General features: G+C 37.9%; 1 protein-coding gene across 1 annotated transcript in view; it reads right to left on the bottom strand.

Annotated features, from left to right (window-relative positions):
- HYDIN (HYDIN axonemal central pair apparatus protein) overlaps nucleotides 1-22,161 on the bottom strand; it is a 392,140-nt gene that overhangs the window by 301,162 nt on the left and 68,817 nt on the right. Inside the window, 1 exon segment of the mRNA XM_030924912.1 lies at nucleotides 16,511-16,610. Coding sequence (XP_030780772.1) covers nucleotides 16,511-16,610 — 100 coding nt within the window.

Raw genomic sequence — 22,161 nt, forward strand, 5'->3', positions numbered from 1 at the left:
TCCATCTGCTATGGTCTGAATGTTAGTGTCCCCGGAACCCCAAATTCATATGTTGAAATCTTAACTCCCAAGATGATGGTGTTAAGACATGAGGCCTTTAGGAGGTGATATGATCATGAGGGTGTAGCCCTCAAGAATGGGATTAGTGCCCTTACAAAAGCTACCCCAGCAAGTTGGTCTGCCCCTTCCACCATCTGCTGGTGCCTTAATCTTGGATTCTCCAGCCTCCAGAATTGTGTGGAATAAATTTCTGTTTTTCATAAACCACTGAGTCTATGGCATTTTATTATAGCAGCCTGAACGGACTAAAATACCATCTAAGATATCCTAGATGTTCCAGTATTATACTTGACTTCCATTCCTGTGCAGTAAGAAAAAACTCAGAGGAAAAAAAGTATAAATAGAAGAATAAACGGCCATTATTTACTCATAGTAAGACTGTCAACCTGGAAAAAAAGAATATATAAATAAATTTTAAAATTAATAAGAGAGGGACTGTGTATGATGGCTCATGCCTGTAATCCTAGTGCTTTGAGAGGACAAGGTAGGGGGATCAATTGAGGCCAGGAGTTCAAGATCAGCCTGGGCAACATAGCAAGACCTCGTCTCTACAACTTTTTAAAAAAAATTAGCCAGGCTACTCGGGAGGCTGAGGCAGGAGAATGGTGTAAACCCGGGAGGCGGAGCTTGCAGTGAGCTGAGATCGCCACTGCACTCCAGCCTGGGCGACAGAGCGAGACTCCGTCTCAAAAAAAAAAAAAAAAAATTAGCCAGGCATCATGGAGTGAGCCTGTAGTCCCAGCTACTTGGGAGGCTGAGGCAAGAGGATCACTTGAGCCCAGGAGTTCAAGGCTGCAGTGAGCTATGATCACATCACTTGCACTCCAGCCTGGGCAACACAGCAAGAAGCTGTCTCAAAAAATAAATAAAATAAAATAAACAAGAGAGTAAGATTCAGGATTAGCAAACATCTACAAAGGTCAACTGTATTTCTATATCCAGCAACAGTCAGCAAAATTTAGTTTTCAAGATTCTATTTTTAATAGCAACAAAAATATAAAGTACGTAAAAATAAATCAACAAAATATACTTGAAACCTTCAAAGCAAAAGTTGTAAGACTTTATGGAAAGACATTAACAAGGATTTAAATAAATGAATGAATAAATAGAGAACTAGACTATATTCTTGGAAAGGAAGATTCAATGTCACCGAGTGTCCATTTTCTCCCAACAGATTTATATCTATAAATTCAATGTATTGCTAAACAAAACGCCAGCAGGCAGAATTTGGTGGAGTGTAGTGGGTTGATTTCAAAATTTAAATGGAAAATCAAAGGGCCAATAAATAGAAGACATGCTGAAAGAAGAATAAGTTGGGAGAACTTGCCCTTTCATAAACTCACATCTAGTGGAAAGCTATTATAATTAAGATAGTGTGGTACTGGGGCAGAAAGTGCAAAATGACAAAGGAAACAGAAGAGAAAACACAGAATAGATGCACAAATACATGTGAATTTGATTTATATCAGAGCAGGTGCTGAGTATCAGTGAGGAAAGATGACTACATAGTGCACACACCGTAGGGAGCTACCTCAGTTGATATCCACGTGAGATCTGTGGTAGGCTGAATAATGGCCCCCAAAGATATTTACATTCTCACTCCTGAATCTAAATATTGCCCTATATGGCAAAAGGGTGAATGTTGTCTTATATGTCAAAAGAGGTAATTAAATTAATAATTTAGAGAGGGGGAGATTATCCTGGATTATCTTGGTGGGACCTAATATAATCACAAATGTCCTTGAGAGGAAAGCAGAGGGAAACTCGACACAGAAGATGAAAAGACAACGCAATGATGCAAGCAGATTAGAGTGATGCAACCACAAGCCATGGAATGCTGGCAGCTTTAAGAGCTGGAAAAGGTAGGGAACAAATTTTTCCCAGGAATCTCCAAAAGGAACCAGCACTGTTGACACCTGATTTTAGCTCAGTGAAACTGATTTCAGACTTCTGAATTCCAGAACTGTAAGAGAATAAATGTGTGTGGTTTAAAGTCACTAAGTTACTCATAACTTGTTTCAGCAGCAATAAGAAATTAACAGAGTCCCACCCATCTGCTCTACACAAAAGTCAACTGAAGTTGGATCAATGTGACAGTAAACTACAAAACTTTTTAGAAAGCAATACAGAATGATCTCTTTACCAACTTGGTGTAGAGAAAGGGATTTTAGCAATACAAAGTGAGCAAATTATAAAATAAAAGATATCAAATGCAATTGCATTAAAACTCTTGTTCACTAAAATCACCTTAATGAGAGTGAACAGATAAGACACAAAAACTGGGAGAAGATATTTGCAGGACATATCAAGCCAGTTACATCCCAAATACATCAAGAGCCCCTATGAATTAACAATATGAAGACAACACAATAGAAAAATGGGCAAAGGCCAAATAGGAATTTCACAGGAGATGAAACACAAATGGCCAGTCAATATAACATGCTATTTTCATCAATATAATGAAATTCATAATTGCAGAAATGTTAATCAAAGCCACAGTGAGATTCCACTTCACACCTAGCGGAGGAGCAAAATTTTAAAAGTTGATCAATACTAAGAGTAGTCAAGGTTATGGAGTAAGGTTATAGGCACATCTCCTGCAGGTAGGAAAGTAGACTAGCACAACCCCTTTGGAGAAGTCTGATTACCTAGTAAACCTTAGTGTGTACATCCTGTATGTCCTGGAGTTGCCACTCCTGGGGATATATCCTAGGAAAATTTGGCACCATGTACCTGAAAACATGTTCAAGAAAGTTCATAAGAGCATTATTCTCAATAGCATAACAGCATTAAGTCAGAAACAACATGAATGTCCAACTGGAGAGGAATTTTTACATATTCAAATAATAGAATATTAACTGTTAAACTATAGCCTCATGCATGACATGAGTGAATCTCAGAAAAACAAATATAGTATGATAATATTTATGTAAAGTTTAAAACATGCAAAAACAAGTTATATATTGCTATGGGTTATACCCACATATGGCTAAAAAGCAGTATGAAGAAAAGCAAGGAAATGATTGACCACACAAAATTTTAAATGGATAGTTACCTATATGCAGGAAAGAGAAGGACACAGATAGATCTTCTAAGATATGGTAAAGTCCCATTTCTTAACGTGGGTGACAGGTTCATGGTTGTTTATCTTACTATTATTCCTTATACCTTACCTATATAATACAAATATTATTTTGTATAATTTTAATATAAATTTTAAAAACACAAAACAAAACTTGCTGAAATGTTAACTAATACATTTTGTTGTATGTTTGTGTGCACAAAATTGTTTATTATACGGGTATTTCTTGGAACCCCAAAGCTCATTATCAGAATTTTCACATTCAATAATAATATGATTTAAGTTGTTTTACCTAAATTCACTATCTAAATGAAAATAATATTATAATTATGATACAAATGTATGCATGTGCCAGCAAAACCATTTATGTTTGCTTGAGTTTCAGCAGTAAAATGTAGTGTGTGTTACAGCCTGACTTTCAGCTCTTCTGACAAGATAGATTTGTTTCGTACTTCCCTTATTTAAAATGTGTTATGCATTATCAGCTCATCTTCCCACAGTTTCCCTGATGGTTTAGTCTTTCATGGGTCCTGGAGTTTGTTTCTGCCAGGTACTGAGGGCAACCACCAATCAGGGAATGATTTAGATAAAATCTTTAGATCCTAGACTTTTAGAATCTTTAACACTTATTTTATTGTTTGTATTACAGTTCATGTTTACAGCAGTGTAGAAAGAAAATGGAATTCATGTCTAAAATTGTACAATATCTTTACATGCTACAAACCAATACACCCATGTATATACTTACTTATTTAAGCATTATAGAGGTAATTTGAATGTTTTAAATGCCTTGTGTTATACAGGAATCTTTGATGAGTTGTTATATACGTGTTTTAACATGTTTTAGAAAATCTGGACAGAGTTTCTGGATGGGCTGAGAACCTGACTGTTTCTGAGAGTTGTAAGAATGGAATATGGGTTGCACTATTTCAGAGGAACCATGTCTTTATGGGGTAGTGTGATACAGGACAGGGACCAGGACTGTCACAACATAGAATTCAAATCTTGGATTAAGAAGCCCCACAGACAACTCACCTAAATTCTCTAAGCTTCAGCCTTCTCATCTGTAAAATAAATAATTCCAGCCTACCTTACTGAATTATTGAGACACAAATGAGATTAATATGCAAGTGTCTTCGTGTTTATATACAAATGTGTTCATAAAGTATAATGTGAACACAAAATTATTACGTAAATTTGATTTAAGAGAGAGCTGATGTTGAATTTCAGTGAGAAAAGATGGATTATTTAGTGTAAAGAGCTAAAACAGCAGAAATCCACATGAGATCTATGGCAGGCTGAATAATGGCCCCCAAAGATATTCACATCCGCATTCCTGAATCTGTAAATATTACCTCATAAGTCAAAAGATGTGATTAAGAATTTTGAAATGGAGAGATTATTCTGGATTATCTTGATTATGGTAGCTTAAAAATCGCCTTGAATTCTGGTAGTAGGAGTCCTCTCGTTTTACTCTTCCAAAGTTGTTTCAACTATTCTAGGTTGTTTGCATTTCCATATGAATTTTAGAATCAGCTTGTTAATTTCTATAAAAAAACCATCTTGGATTTTAATTTTGATTTCAATTAAATCTATAGATGAATTTGGGGAGAAATGGCATTAAGATGTCATTAACATGCTATTGAATAGCCACACTGAATTTACCAATCTATGAACAAGCTATAGTTTTCTATTTGTTTAGGTCTTTCATTTCTCTCATTAATCTTTCATAGTTTTCGGTATATAGGTCTTGTACACTTTTTGTCAAATTTATCTCTAATTATTTTATATTTCTCAATGTTATTGTAAGTGGTACTGCCTTTTAAAATTTCAATCCTCTATATAGATCTCATATCCTGCAACTTTGTACCAGTTACTACACTTACTGTGTAGTCTTTGTTTAAAATGAATATTCTCCAGCATGATCTCCACAGATTCTGATTCAATAAAACATAGATAAAACTCAAGAATCACATTCTTAATGAGTAGCCAGGGGGATTCTGATACAGATTCTCTAAGGACATTACTTTGAGAAGTATATGAAAATTAATAACATTAACTTCTGATGGTATGTCCAAGTTAACTGATACAGTCTATTCTTCCATCCAAAATACAAAAAAAAAAAACATTGATTTAAAAATGGCAAATATATATTTGTATTGCTTTTCCAGGTTCAAAATAAAGGAAAGAAAATAACAGGTTCTAGAAATAAAAAGGGAACTCAGCTAGCATAGTAAATTAGTGAGATGACCCAAAGAAGGCCCAGAGATTTGTAGACCAGATACAGGCCTTATGGTTTAGTGGGTCCAGTCATATCCTCACAGAGAGAGGACACAGCCTTGTTCCTATCTGGGAATGGAGAATTAAACTAAGATTCTAGCATAAATCCAGGACCATAGAAAGACTACCTCTTTTCACAAAGGCAACTAGAATAATTCTATTCATTGGTCTAGGGAAGCAGTGATGAAGGCTGTCTTCTACTTAGAATTCTGAATAGGAGGAAGAGCCTCCTATGATAAATCAAAATCCCATGTACACATATGAGATCCAAACTTACACTATCTGATAGGTGCAAGAATCAGAAGCTGAGAAAATAAAAAATCACAGGACCCTTAGCAGAAGAAATAAAAATCTGCTCTGAGGGAATAGTTTCATAATTCGGTACCCCATGCTAAAATTGAGTTCATAATACAAACATTTCAAATCATCTGAAGAAACAATCTAGTAGGAGGAAAATCAGTGATTACTACAAACATGTGAACTGGTACCCTAAGAGTCTGAGGTAATAAAAAACTCTCATATAGCATTCTTAAAAATCTTTGAAGAGATAAATGAAGAAACAGAAACCATAATGAAGGAACAAAATATGAAAATATTCAAACTATATATAACATATATATATAAAAATAAAAAGCCAAGTCAATGAATTAAAAACTGAATAGATGAATACATTGAAGAGTAGATATAGCTGAAGAAAGAATTAGTCAACTAGAAGAAAGATCTTAGGAAAATACCCAGAATGCATCATAGTGAGACCAGGAGATCAGAAATGTGCAAAGAGATAATGGTAATTCCACGGGAAATAATATATCTAAAAACATTCCAAAAGGAGAAATTTGAGATAAGAGGAAAACAACACTGGAGAGATGTTGAGTAACATAATATGAGTAATATTCTACATATTCCAATATGTAGAATACTTACTTATTACTCTGAAAACTCAAAAATGTTTTCAATGATTGGAGGTGATTTTCTTTTTAATAAATCTAATTCAATGTCTATTCTTTAATTCAATTAAGATAAAAATCAGAAGCCCCAAATTATCTTAAAAATTCAAAATTTTCCCTTTTATGATGCACAGAAAACAAATGGACAATGAGGTTTTATCTTAATTGGGTCTCTGAAGGAAGTGGGAGCATCTGGAATCATTTCCACCATGCTGCTTTTCTGCATTTGATTCTGAGGCACCCATTATCAATGTTACCTAGCAATACATTTCACAGTTTAAATTAGAGTGTGTTACTTCTTTTTGAAGTTCCCATATGCTGATCCAAACCAAATGATGTGTAGCTTCCCTTTGCATTTTTTTAAAAAGGTAATCTTCATGATTAAGTTAGGCATTTCCACATTCCATTAGAAAGCCAAAATAGATGAAAGATCAGTTTCGAGAGCCAGATCAAACCATCAGCAAGTCTTTATAAATATCTAGCATACAGATTTAACTACTTCTAAGAAAACAGAATGACTTAAAATGCAGAAAAATTGTTCAGTTTCAGATTAATGGAAAGGCTTTTCATGATGTTATATCTGCCATATTCAGACCTGAGCAAGTCACTTCCCTGCTTAGGGTGCTTCAGTGACTGCCAACTGCACTCAGTAGAAAGTCCAATGTCCTTAGGCTGGCATCCAAGGGCAGCCCTTTATGAATGGATCCTACCTACCACTCCAGCCTTCAGCTTCTTTTTCCTTTCCTCCCTCTCTCTCTCTCTCAATCTCCATGGCAGTCATACGCTAAGAACTTGCAATGCTTTGCCTCTTGATGTTCTTGCTACGTATTTTCACATAATGCTTCTTTATGTATTTTCACAAAATATTTCCCTGCCTTACATGCCCAGCCTTTGTTTGTTTTTGTTTTTACTTGCTTAACAAATACTTCAAGGCTCACTTTCTCTGGAAAGCCTTCCTTGACATCGCAAGCCTGAGCTGTGTACCCTGTCTCCGCTTCTATAATATTATTCATTCACTCACTGTGTAGCAGTACACTGTAACTGTTGGACTATGTGTCGGTTTCCTCCACTGAATTCTATGCTCTCTGAGGGCAGGAACTGTGCTTTTGTACCTCTTTCTACTCGTGGTTCCTAGATATCAAAAGCTTTCAAAAGAAAAGAGGATTGCAGCTGGAGATGTGAGTTAAATCTCACGCATCCTCAGAGGCCTCCCCTATGACCAGTAGCCTTCCCTGCTATTTCCTGTCTCTGAACATATATTTACATAATGAAACATTGTACAACAATGAAAATGAAATACAACTAGAGCAAAAGTAGCAACATAGATGAGACATGTAGGCTCATTTCAGGTATGTACATTTCAAAACGGGCATTACTAAATTGTATTGTTTAGAGATACATACATGGGGTAAAAACTATACATGAAAGCAATTGCAACAAAAGCAAAAATTGACAAATGGTATCTAATTAAGCTTAAGAGCTTCTGCACGGCAAAGGAAACTATGGACAGACTAAAGAGACAACCCAAAAAATGGGAAAAAATATTTGTAGACTATGCATCTGACAAAGATTTAATGTCCAGCATCTATAAAGAACTTAAACAAATTTATAAGAAAAAACCAAACAATCCTATTAAGAAGTGGGCAAAAAAAACCATGAACAAATACTTTTCAAAAGAAGCCATATAGGTGGCCAACAAGCATATGAAAAAAGCTCAATATCACTGATCATTAGAGAAATGCAAATCAAAGCCACAATGAGGTATCATCTCATATAGTCAGAACGGCTATTACTAAAAAGTAAAAAAACAAAAAACAAAAAAAAAAAAAACAGATGCTGGTGAGGTTGTAAAGAAAAGGGAACACTTATACACTGTTGGTGAGAGTGCAAATTAGTTCAACCATTATGGAAAGCAGTGTGGTGATTCTTCAAAGAACTAAAAATAGAACTACCATTAGACCCAGCAATACCATTACTGGGTATATACCCAAAAGGATATAAATTGTTCTACCATGAAAACACGCACTTACATGTTCATTGCAGCACTAGTCACAATAGCAAAGACATGGAATCAACTTAAATGCTCATCAACGGTAGACTGGATAAAGAAAATGTGATACATATACATGATGGAATACTACACAGCCATAAAAAAGAATGAGATCATGTCCTTTGCAGGAATGTGGATGAAGCTGGAGGCCATCATCCCTAGCAAACTAATGCAGAAATAGAAAAACAAAATACTGCATATTCTCACTTATAAGTGGGAACTAAATGATGAGAACATACGGACACAAAGAAGGGAACAATAGACACTGGGGCCTAATGGAGGGTGGAGGGTGACAGGAAGAAGAGGATCAGGAAAAATAACTATTGGGTACTAGGCTTAGAACCGGTGTGACAAGACAAAAATCTATACAACATAAACAAACTTGCACATGTACCCTTGAATCTAAAATAAAAGTTAGAATTTTTTAAAAAATCATAAGCAAAAAAACAAAAACAAAAAACAAAAGCAAGGACCTGATGGTCATCAAGAACAGAATGGTAGTGATTTCAGGGGAGGCTGCAGTGAGAGGAGTGTGATTGGGAAGGAACACACTGAGGCTTCTAGGGGCTGAAAATATTCTATTATTGATCTTGGTGGCAATAACATAGTGTTTGCCTTACAATTATTCGTTATAATGTACTGGTATGTGTATAAGTTTCCAATTGTTGCTATAAGAAACTGTCACAAACTTAGTGGCTTACTGTACAAATGTATTATCTGAAAGTTCTGGACATCAAAAGTTCAAAGTGATCTGATTGCTGTACATTATGCATATTGAAACATCACTATGTAACCCATGAATATGTATGGTTATTATTTGTCAATTTAAAAAAATATTTTACAAGATGAAGACACAACTATAAACAAAGTCCACGGTGGCTCTCACTGGGCTAAAATCAATGTATTCGCAGGGCTATATTCCTTCCTGGAGACTCTGGGGTGAGAGGAATTCATTTTCTTACCTTTTCCAGGTTCTGGAGGCTCCCTGAATTCCTTACTTTGTCCATCTTTACTGCCTGGAAATGACTGGTTGAGACTTTCTCGTATCACAGCCCTCTGACACTGAGACCAATCCTTCTGCCTACTTCTTCGGCATTTATGGACCCTTGTGATTATACTGAGCCACCAACATGATGCAGGATAGTCTCCCTAACTTAAAGTCAGCTCATTGGTAACTTTAATTCCACCTGCTGCCTTGATTCCTCTTTGCCATTTAATGTAACATGTCCACAGATACTGGGGGTTCGGACTTGGACATCTTTGGGAGGTCACTTCTGTGCTTCCCACTAAATGTATTATGTAATTTCTGAATCTGTATTCTATTCAATAATGCCACAAAGTCAAACATTAAATTGTGGTATATAAATACAAAGGATTCCGATGCAATCATGAAAAGAATGAAATATTTTATTTAGTGTTATGTATAATCTGGGAAATATTTTAAAAGCAATGTTAAAACCATTATGTAAAGTATACTGTCATTTATGCAAAACGACATGAGGAGGAAAGCTTTATTTATATGTATTTTCTTCCACATGCCACATATATCTTAAAGCAAAGCAAAACAAAACAAAACAAGGGAAGGAGCATTTTTATCTATCTAACAAGTATTTCTTAGTGACCTAAGACCAACAGGTTTTACCAACTCGTTGAAGATAATAGTAAGGAATCATCGTCAGCTCTTGAAAAGACACAGAGAATTGCACAGAATTTACAGGGAAGATAATATGGAATTACTATGTAAGCGAAGCCCTTCCCTGGCAAGCGTATCTTTTAATAATCCACTAATAAAATAAAGAAGAATGTCATGCAGATGGAAAATTATACTTTTCAGCTTACCCAGGATGTGAATTGTGTGGGAGAATTCAGAATTACAAACGAAACAATAGGGAAATCTCACTTGTTGTGTAATGATTGGGAACCTCCTGGACAGTAGCCAACCCCTTGGAATAAGGCCAAGCACGACGTCCACAGGGAGCTGCAGATGGGAGGGAGGTCCCACCACCTGTGCCATGGGGGCCACTGGAGCATTTCCAGCCCACGTCTGACACTGCTGTGCTAACATTTCCTCTAGACCCTATTAGGTTGTCCATTGCAGGTGATGCTGGTCTGCAGGATGCAGACAGACTCACATCAATCCAAAAACTCCTAGTCCATTCTGCATTCATTCTGGGGACTTCTGGAGAATTCTACACTCACATGCAAGGGAGAGGTCAAATCAAACCGGGATTCACTCACTCAGTCATTTTTTTCCCAGTTATTTGCTTATTTATTTAATCAACATTTATTGAGTAGCCTTATTTTCTTGATGCTAGCAGCATAAGATATACAGGATGAGTCCTGTATATATGTGTATCAGTTTCAAAAATACATATCAACATATCAATTTCCAAAACAGGCAAAAATATACTATTTTGCTTATGGATGAATATGTAGGTGGTAAAATTATACATGAAAGCAAGAAAACGACTATCATAAAAGTCGAGGTGATGGTTATATCGAGGGAAGGTGAGGGAAACATCATTGGGAGAAGACACACACCTGGGGGAGGTGCAGGGTAGTACAGGCTTGGGCCAGGGAGCCCATCCTTCTGCACATTCTTAGACTGCCTGAGCCTCTTTTACACAGAAAAAAAGTGACTGCATAGACATGGACTGAAAACAGCAGGGTGTGGCAGAACAGGGGAATTTTTGCACTTGAAGGATGCAAATGATGTGCATTCTTGCTGACAGTGCACTCTTATACTCTTCACAAACACATCAGCCATACTTTCCTGGGAAACCTAGATATACAACAGCAGGGGTAAGCAGCACTAGCTACCATCAACATGAAAGCCATTTTCTCATTCTTATATACGAATGAATGACCATGGAACAGAAGGCATTGGAAGGAACCCCATGAATGCATGAAAGACAAACAGCTGACATTATGGGCAATTCGGAGAACATAAGATCTATTTTTTAAGAAATTAAAATTCAAATGATTACCCCATATTGAGAAGAAGTTGCATCCATAAAAGAACACTTAGTTATGAAACAGGAATACAGAACAAAAGAGGTCTTGAAAATTGAAAATACTATTGCAGAAATGAAAGATTGCTAGGAAGTATTCAGAAAAAACTGAGCTACGTATCTTGCAAACCAATTGGCAAACACTAAATTTCAGTGCTTGACCTTGACTGCAAAAAAGAAAACATTCCAAGTTTTTGATTAACACCCGCTTGTACCTCTGCAAGCGGTACCAAGAAAGTTCCAAAACGGAAAATGCCCTGAAACCACCATGGCAAAATGCTTTCTTGAACCTGTTCAAGACAGGCAAGGAAAGTCTCAACTGCAAAGGGAAACAATTTGAGTCACAGTAATTTGGGTTTGTTGTTTTCATCCGTATAAAAGGGAAAACTGCCATTTTAATAACTGAATAGCAGTAAGGTACCAAGCAGACTATTTAAGTTCAGGGCAGTGGCTCTGCACACCAGGAATGACGCCACAGGTGCTGGCCACAGGTCTGCTGGTGGCTGCAGAGAGCTGCAGCTACACAGCATGCACCTGCCATCTTTCTTGATTCATGACATCAGTATTTCTCTAGGCATAGCCTTGAATTATATTTAGTGTCATTTCTTAGTAGTGTTTGATGATTAAAATCTTGTTCTTTGACAACAAATGATCAATCTTCCAGGTCTAACATTGGATTCATAGGTTTTCCAGATGAATAAAATGAAAAAAAAAAAATGGAGGAAAGAATATCAAAGACACAATAAAATTTCTTTTTTTTTTTTTGAGACGGAGTCTCGCTCTGTCGCCCGGGCTGGAGTGCAGTGGCCGGATCTCAGCTCACTGCAAGCTCCGCCTCCCGGGTTCACGCCATTCTCCTGCCTCAGCCTCCTGAGTAGCTGGGACTACAGGCGCCCGCCACCACGCCCGGCTAGTTTTTTGTATTTTTTTAGTAGAGACGGGGTTTCACCGTGTAAGCCAGGATGGTCTCGATCTCCTGACCTCGTGATCCGCCCGTCTCGGCCTCCCAAAGTGCTGGGATTACAGGCTTGAGCCACTGCGCCCGGCCAACACAATAAAATTTCTTAGAGCTGAAGTGATGGGAGTCATCAGATTCAAATGGCCCGTAGAAGGCTGAGGAGGATGAATAAGAAAAACCCACTCCTGGACATGACTTCATCACATTTCAGACCCCAAATATGGACAGAAGGCTCCCAAAACATCCAGAGATAAAGAAGAGGCTGTCTATAAAGGAATGGACATTAGATGACCTCAGGCTTTGGAATTTTTACAATCAAGTAGTCACAAGGTCTCCAGTGTTCTGAGGAGAAAGGATTTTGAACCTGGGATCCTATAGTCAGTTAAACTACCAAGTGAGTATGAAGGCAAAATAAGGTATTTTTGGGCATTCAAGGACCAAAGTTTCCAGCTCCATATATTTATATACACATTATATATATATATATCATTTCTAAGGAAGTTACTTGAGCAGACTGAGAATGAAAAGGTGTGACTGAACACATAGAAATAATATTTTAAATTCCTGGATAACAACTATTCGTTCAGGAGGTGACTGACCTGAGTTAAAACAAGAAGCTGATAGGCTCTGATCAGTGTCTTCAAAGAGAAGAAGAGAATGAATTATAAAATTAGATAGGAGTGAAGAAATGAGGAATGAGAAACCACGGGGGGCGGGGGGTGGCGGGAATCAAAAGCTGTACAAAAGAGTCAGTTAAGAAGTCAGGAGGTCGAGACCATCCTGGCTAACACAGTGAAACCCCGTCTCCACTTAAAAAAAAATACAAAAAATTAGCCGGGCGAGATGGCGGGCGCCTGTAGTCCCAGCTACTCGGGAGGCTGAGGCAGGAGAATGGCGTGGACCCAGGAGGCGGAGCTTGCAGTGAGCTGAGATCCGGCCACTGCACTCCAGCCTGGGCGACAGAGCGAGACTCCGTCTCAAAAAAAAAAAAAAAAAAAAAAAAAAAAAAAAAAAAAAAAAGTAAACTAAAATGAGGCATAATTGTGAGTAACTGATAAATTGGTAAAGAAAAAATACTTGACATAGACCTTTGAGTGACTAGGAACCAGAGCAGTGAACAAACAGGTTAAAATGTAATCCCAGAACCTATTTGGCTCTTCGATATATAATATTTATGTAAGAAGACTTAACAATGGTTATCAATAATGATTATATAAAATGGAACAGCTCGCAGAGGCTAGAGGGAGAAGGCCAGTGGACCGGTCAGGGCTAACCTAATCATAGGCACCAAAATCCTTACATATCAAGAGATAATGTAAAGTTGATGGAACAAAAAATACAAGTTTAAGTGTATTATTTAAGGCTATAAATAAAGCTCATAAAATAAAATGAAATAATTGGGTTGTCAGGGGCTGAGGTTGGGGGACAGGATTGTCTGCAAAGGAGCATAGGGAACTTTATGGGGTGATCTCAGATACACATTTCTACATCTTGATTTTGGTGGTTACATGACTATTTAGGTTTGTCAAAATTCACAGAACCATGCTGCAAACAACGATGAATTTCACTGCATGTAAATCCTAACTCAATAAACTTAGGAAGGGGAAAACCTAGGAACCGAGAAGTGAACTAAACCCTCATCTTTCACACTGGGGAGTCAAAAGAAATGTACAAAGTTAATAAATCCACCAATTGCAATACAAGCATAGAGCTGGCAAGGGAAACCACCATCACAAGAAACAGCCAAAAGAACTTCTTGGAAGTAGCACTGGTGGCACAGACTACTATTTAGCTTCATAATTTTACTATCTACATGTTTTACTTATTTATTGGCATTGGCATTTAAACACAATTCTGAAACATTTTTAAAATGCAGAAAGGTTTCCAGAGTAGTACAAGAACTTCTATTAAATATCTATCCCATGCCCAGTAATGTCCTTTATAGCAAAGGGCCCAATCCAGGATCACATATTGCACCCAATTACCACATCTCTCTAGTCTCCTTCAACCTGGAACAGTTCTTCAGGATTTCTTGGCTTTCATGACCTTGATTTTTTTTTTTTTTCTTTTGAGACAAAGTCTCACTCTGTCATCCAGGCTGGCATGCCGTGGTGCAATCACAGCTCACTGCAGCCTCAGACTTCTGGGCTCAAGTGATCCTCGCACTTTAGTCTACCAAGTAGTTAGGACTACAGGCATGTGCCACCACACCTGACTACGTTTTTAATTTATTGTAGAGACAGGGTCTCACTATGTTTCCCAGGACCATCCTGAATTCCTGGACTCAAGAAGTTCTCCCACCTCAGCCTCCCAAAGTGCTGAGATTATAGCCGGGAGCCATTGTGCCCGGCCCTCATGACTTTGATATTTTTAAAGATTACAGGCTGGTCATTTTATTTTGTTCTTCAATTTGGGATTGCCTGATGCTTCTTCCTGATTAGATCCAATTATGTATCTTGGCCTTGATGTCATAGATGGGACGCTGTGTTCTCACTGCATCCTGGCGTGTGGTCTGAGAGGTTGATTGCTTACTGGGATAAACTAAGATAGCATCTCCCAGACTTCTTCACTGCAAAGTTAGTTTTCTCCCCTTTATAAAAGCATTTTGAGGAAAGATGTTTTGAAACTATTCCATGCTCCACTTTCACCCATTTTCTTAATATCCATTGATGCTTTTTACCTGAATTGGTTATTGTAATGATGACTGCCAAATGGTACATTAAATGGATTCAAAGATTTCTATTTATTCAATGGATTATAATAATCTATTAGTATTATTATGTTGATTTTTGACTCATTCCAAATATGGTCAGTGGGAGTTTCTTTGCTGGCTTCTGTGTCATTTCAACATGTGCCTATCATTCTTTGAGCACTTCCTTACTGTCTAGCAAAGGAGATAATCCCGGCTCATCTTGTTCTTTCCCTACCTTGGTCCTGGAGTTAACCAGTTCCTTTTACTGACGAGTGGCATTTAGAAACCAAGCTTTAGGTGATTGGTGTGCTCACTGCTATAGAGTCTCAAAGCTTCCAGGACTTCTCAATGGACCTAGTTAGGATATACACATAGGCATGTACACATGCATATACACACATTTATATGTATATTTATTTTTATATCTATCCATACATGTCAGTATGAACTCAACAACTCTGAGTTCACATTGACAACTCTAATTCCATTCCAATTTAAAAGGGTTTGGCTTCACCCTCTTTTCCATGTTTGTATCTGCTTCCTCCAAGAGTGAGAAATACTGGCTCCCATCATCCTCAATGTATTGACTTTTCTGCTTGTTTCCTTGTATGTATCAAGTCTCCAGGTTGCCATCTCACCTGTGCACCCTTCTGGTTGCTCTGGCCTCTGCCAGGCTGCCTTCCCATGCCACTTGGAATTATTTTGGTAAAACTTAAAAACAAAAAAATTAGTAACCCAATACTATAAAAGGAATAAAAAAGGAGATTGTGGGAATTTGTCACAAGCAATATTTTTACCGCTCTAACAGTCATGGTCCCTGATACGGTTAGGCTTTGTGTCCCCACCCAAATCTCATCTTGAATTATAATCCCCATAATTCCCACGTGTCAAGGGAAAGACCATGTGGAGGTAACAGAATCATAGGGGCGGTTTCCCCAATGTTGTTTTTGTGATAGGGACTTCTCATGAGATCTCATGGTTTTATAAGGGGCTCTTTCCTCCTTTGCTCAGCACTTCTCCCTCCTGCTGCCTTGTGAAGAAGTTGCCTTGCTTCCTCTTTGTCTTCCACCATGATTATAAGTTTCCTGAGGTCTCCCCAGGCGTGCTGAACTGTGAGTCAGTTAAACCTCTTTCTTTTATCAATTACCCAGTCTCGGGCAGTTATTATCAGCAGTATGAAAATGGACTAATATAGTTTCCATTTTCTCTACACACCACCACAATTGTGAAGTACTTTAAAGTTTGATCTGTTCTAGAAAGAAGTGAGAGGGGCAGAGCTTGGCTCCATAATTCCCCTAATCAATATCGTGCTCTGCCATGCACATGCGCATGCGCGCGCGCACACACATACACACACACACACACAGGCACCACACTTTATGCTCTGGGTGCCTGGTTACCTGAGTTTACCACTTGGAGGAGGTCACTACCTGAAATGTCGCAGTAAATGGTCTGTTGATAGAGCCTGGCTTCTAGTGGGTTAAAGTACACAGTGATTTCAGTTGATGAGTTGGGCCAGACATCACCTTCCTGAAAAACATGAAAGAATCATTGAAAAATCATATGACAAAAGAAAGACACTGCTTGTGTAGAGGGAAATTTATAGCACTAAATGCCCACAAGAGAAAGCTGGAAAGATCTAAAATTGACACTCTAACATACAATTAAAAGAACTGGAGAAGCAAGAGCAAACACATTCAAAAGCTAGCAGAAGGCAAGAAATAACTAAGATCAGAGCAGAACTGAAGGAGATAGAGACACAAAAAACCCTCCAAAAAATCAATGAATCCAGGAGTTGGTTTTTTGAAAAAATCAACAAAATTGACAGACCGCTAGCAAGACTAATAAAAAAGAAAAGAGAGAAGAATCAAATAGACACAATAAAAAATGATAAAGGGGATATCACCACGGACCCCACAGAAATACAAACTACCATCAGAGAATACTATAAACACCTCTACGCAAATCAACTAGAAAATCTAGAAGAAATGGATAATTTCCTAGACACTTACACTCTTCCAAGACTAAACCAGGAAGAAGTTGAATCCCTGAATAGACCAATAGCAGGCTCTGAAATTGAGGCAATAATTAATAGCCTACCAACCAAAAAAAGTCCAGGACCAGATGGATTCACAGCTGAATTCTACCAGAGGTACAAGGAGGAGCTGGTACCATTCCTTCTGAAACTATTCCAGTCAATTGAAAAAGAGGGAATCCTCCCTAACTCATTTTATGAGGCCAACATCATCCTGATACCAAAGCCTGGCAGAGACACAACAAAAAAAGAAAATTTTAGACCAATATCCCTGATGAACATCGATGCAAAAATTCTCAATAAAATACTGGCGAACCGGATTCAGCAGCACATCAAAAAGCTTATCCACCATGATCAAGTGGGCTTCATCCCTGGGATGCAAGGCTGGTTCAGCATTCGCAAATCCATAAATGTAATCCAGCATATAAACAGAACCAAAGACAAGAACCACATGATTATCTCAATAGATGCAGAAAAGGCTTTTGACAAAATTCAACACCCCTTCATGCTAAAAACGCTCGATAAATTCGTTATTGATGGAACATACCTCAAAATAATAAGATTTATGACAAACCCACAGCCAATATCATACTGAATGGGCAAAAACTGGAAAAATTCCCTTTGAAAACTGGCACAAGACAGGGATGCCCTCTCTCACCACTCCTATTCAACATAGTGTTGGAAGTTCTGGCTAGGGCAATCAGGCAAGAGAAAGTAATAAAGAGTATCCAGTTAGGAAAAGAAGAAGTCAAATTGTCCCTGTTTGCAGATGACATGATTGTATATTTAGAAAACCCCATTGTCTCAGCCCAAAATCTCCTTAAGCTCATAAGCAACTTCAGCAAAGTCTCAGGATACAAAATTAATGTGCAAAAATCACAAGCATTCTTATACACCAGTAACAGACAAACAGAGAGCCAAATCAGGAATGAACTTCCATTCACAATTGCTTCAAAGAGAATAAAATACCTAGGAATCCAACTTACAAGGGATGTAAAGGACCTCTTCAAGGAGAACTACAAACCACTGCTCAGTGAAATAAAAGAGGACACTAACAAATGGAAGAAAATACCATGCTCATGGATAGGAAGAATCAATATCGTGAAAATGGCCATACTGCCCAAGGTTATTTATAGATTCAATGCCATCCCCATCAAGCTACCAATGAGTTTCTTCACAGAACTGGAAAAAACTGCTTTAAAGTTCATATGGAACCAAAAAAGAGCCCGCATTGCCAAGACAATCCTAAGTCAAAAGAACAAAGCTGGAGGCATCACGCTACCTGACTTCAAACTATACTACAAGGCCACAGTAACCAAAACAGCATGGTACTGGTACCAAAACAGAGATATAGACCAATGGAACAGAACAGAGTCCTCAGAAATAATACCACACATCTACAGCCATCTGATCTTTGATAAACCTGAGAGAAACAAGAAATGGGGAAAGGACTCCCTATTTAATAAATGGTGCTGGGAAAATTGGCTAGCCATAAGTAGAAAGCTGAAACTGGATCCTTTCCTTACTCCTTATATGAAAATTAATTCAAGATGGATTAGAGACTTAAATGTTAGACCTAATACCATAAAAACCCTAGAAGAAAACCTAGGTAGTACCATTCAGGACATAGGCATGGGCAAGGACTTCATGTCTAAAACACCAAAAGCAACGGCAGCAAAAGCCAAAATTGACAAATGGGATATGATTAAACTAAAGAGCTTCTGCACAGCAAAAGAAACTACCATCAGAGTGACCTACAGAATGGGAGAAAATTTTTGCAATCTACTCATCTGACAAAGGGCTAATATCCAGAATCTACAAAGAACTCAAACAAATTTGCAAGAAAAAAACAAACAACCCCATCAAAAAGTGGGCAAAGGATATGAACAGACATTTCTCAAAAGAAGACATTCATACAGCCAACAGACACATGAAAAAATGCTCATCATCACTGGCCATCAGAGAAATGCAAATCAAAACCACAATGAGATACCATCTCACACCAGTTAGAATGGCAATCATTAAAAAGTCAGGAAACAACAGGTGCTGGAGAGGATGTGGAGAAATAGGAACACTTTTACACTGTTGGTGGGATTGTAAACTAGTTCAACCATTATGGAAAACAGTATGGCAATTCCTCAAGGATCTAGAACTAGATGTACCATATGACCCAGCCATCCCACTACTGGGTATATACCCAAAGGATTATAAATCATGCTGCTATAAAGACACATGCACACGTATGTTTACTGAGGCACTATTCACAATAGCAAAGACTTGGAATCAACCCAAATGTCCATCTGTGACAGACTGGATTAAGAAAATGTGGCACATATACACCATGGAATATTATGCAGCCATAAAAAAGGATGAGTTTGTGTCCTTTGTAGGGACATGGATGCAGCTGGAAACCATCATTCTTAGCAACCTATCACAAGAACAGAAAACCAAACACTGCATGTTCTCACTCATAGGTGGGAACTGAACAATGAGATCACTTGGACTTGGGAAGGGGAACATCACACACCGGGGCCTTTCATGGGGAGGGGGGAGAGGGGAGGGATTGCATTGGGAGTTATACCTGATATAAATGATGAATTGAGGGGTGCTGACGAGTTGATGGGTGCAGCACACCAACATGGCACAAGATACATATGTAACAAACCTACACGTTATGCACATGTACCCTAGAACTTAAAGTATAATAAAAAAAAAAAAAAGAAAGACACTGCTTTTAAATGTTATTATATTATAACTCCATGAAATTTTTTTCATCAAATTATATATGTTTAAGGTATACAACATGTTTTGATATATATTTGCATAGTGAAATGATTACTGCAGTCAAGGAAATGAACACATCTATCTCCTCACATAGTTAACTTAATGTGTTTGTGGTGAGAGCACCTGGTCTGTCTACTCTCTTAGAAAGTGCCCAGCATATCATACATTATTATTACCTATAGTCACCATGCACTACATTAGGTCTCCAGAACTTATAACTACAAGTTTGTACCCTTTGACCAACATCTCCCCATTTCCCCCCCACCCCACCCTCTGATGCCTGGTAACCACCAATCTCTTACCAAACTCTCTCTATGAGTTTGACCTTTTTTTAAAGATTTCACACACAAATAAGTGAGATCATGTGGTATTTGTCTTTCTGTGTCTGGCTTATTTCACTTAGCACAATGTCCTCCAGTTTCATCCATGTAGTCACAAGTGGCGGGAACGCCTTCTTAGTAAGAGTGAATAATATTCCATTGTATGTATACACTTCTTTTTTCATTCATCTGTTGCTGGACACTTAGGTTGCTGCCATAGCTTGGCTGTTGTGAATAATGCTGCAATGAACATGGGGGTACCGAGATCTCTTCGAGATCCTGATTTCATTTCCTTTGGGGATATACCCAGATGAGGGATTGTGGGATCACATGACAGTTCTATTTTTGTTTTTTTGAGGAATCTCTATAGTGTTTTCCATAATGTCTGTACCAATCTACATTCCCACCAACAGTGTACAAGGGTTCAATTCCAGGAAACTTAAAGGGAACGTTTTTCTAATAAATACAAGAAAGCATTCTTTCACCCAGCAGATAGTAAACATACTTCTTGAAAACTTATGAGGTGGTACAAATTGGAAACAAACTTCAAAGATAACTTCAGTGAATTTATGAACATATAATGAGTTAGTAAAGGAAACTAGGACATATAAGACATTTTAAAATGTATATTCAGTGACTATTCACTGTCTGCCCAATGTGTTCCCAGTACCAGGGCTTCAGAGAAGCAGAAAGGTATGGGCCGTGACTGCAGGGAACTCATACCTTAGCGGGATGATAAACATGTATACAAACATTTTACAGTATATGTGGTAAGTGCTGTGGCTATATAAATACAGCCCAGAGGGGTCACAGAGGATGAAGTACTTGACTTCCTTGGTGGAGGCACCACGTTCTTAACTTTTGAGGTGATAGCATAAGGAAACATTCTTATTCTATAAAAACATAGCAACGGCCCGAGGTAGAAGAATAGCTCGGTCAAACCCTGCTTCTACTCCAGTGTGGCATTTCTCCCTTTAATTGGAACCACCCAAAAGTCAGAATCAGGAAACCAAGTTTTAAAATGGTAATGCAAAATGCAATGTATCAGAATCTCCTTGTTAGGTATACTTTAATTTTTTTAACTATGTAATCTGCGGCCTCTGCATTAGCTTCTCAAGGCTGTAAAAGGAGATCCTGATAGCACTTGCCTCAAAGGGGTTCCTAAGGTCTGACGAAGTCATGCAGGTCAAACACTTTGCCTCATGCTCAGTCAGAACTCAGTAAATAACTGACTACTATGATCGATGTTATTTTTGCACTACTTAGAAGGACTAAGATGAGTCTTGAAAAGGGGAAAAGATGTGTGTGTTTTTTGTATAATTTTTGTAAATAGGGCCAAATGAGCATAAATGATCAACACATCCAGAAATCTATAAACAGTCCCGCCAGCTAAATAGAAAACTAAGGAAAGACAACTTGATAAATAATTAGGCTCCAGCTCCAGACAGTCCCTGGTGCATTCTCTATTTGCAGTCTGGCTAGAAATGAACATACTTCTGGAATAAATAATTTCAAAAAGAATAAAATGGTTTAAAAATGCAGACATCAAACAAGAGGGGGAAAATAAAAATCTAGAGTCAATTTGGGTTTATTTATTAACACAATCAGTCTGATCAGTGTACTCTGCAGGCAGTGTCTCTCCTGACTTCAGAATGAGGGAGGCACAAGGGCTTAAGGGGTAGCAGAGAGGGCTGTAAAATCATGTAGGTATGATACCTCGGGCCACTGCTCTATTTTTATAGAATAAGAATGTTTCCTTATGCTGTCACCTCAAAAGTTAAGAACATGGTGCCTCCACCAAGGAAGTCAAGTACTTCATCCTCTGTGACTCCTCTGGGCTGTATTTATATAGATACAGCACTTACCACATATACTGTAAAATGTTTGTGTACATGTTTATCATCCCACTAAGGTATGAGTTCCCTGCAGTCACGGTCCACAT

This window comes from Rhinopithecus roxellana, chromosome 20, assembly GCF_007565055.1.
Source record: "Rhinopithecus roxellana isolate Shanxi Qingling chromosome 20, ASM756505v1, whole genome shotgun sequence".
In the NCBI taxonomy this organism is placed as follows: domain Eukaryota; kingdom Metazoa; phylum Chordata; class Mammalia; order Primates; family Cercopithecidae; genus Rhinopithecus; species Rhinopithecus roxellana.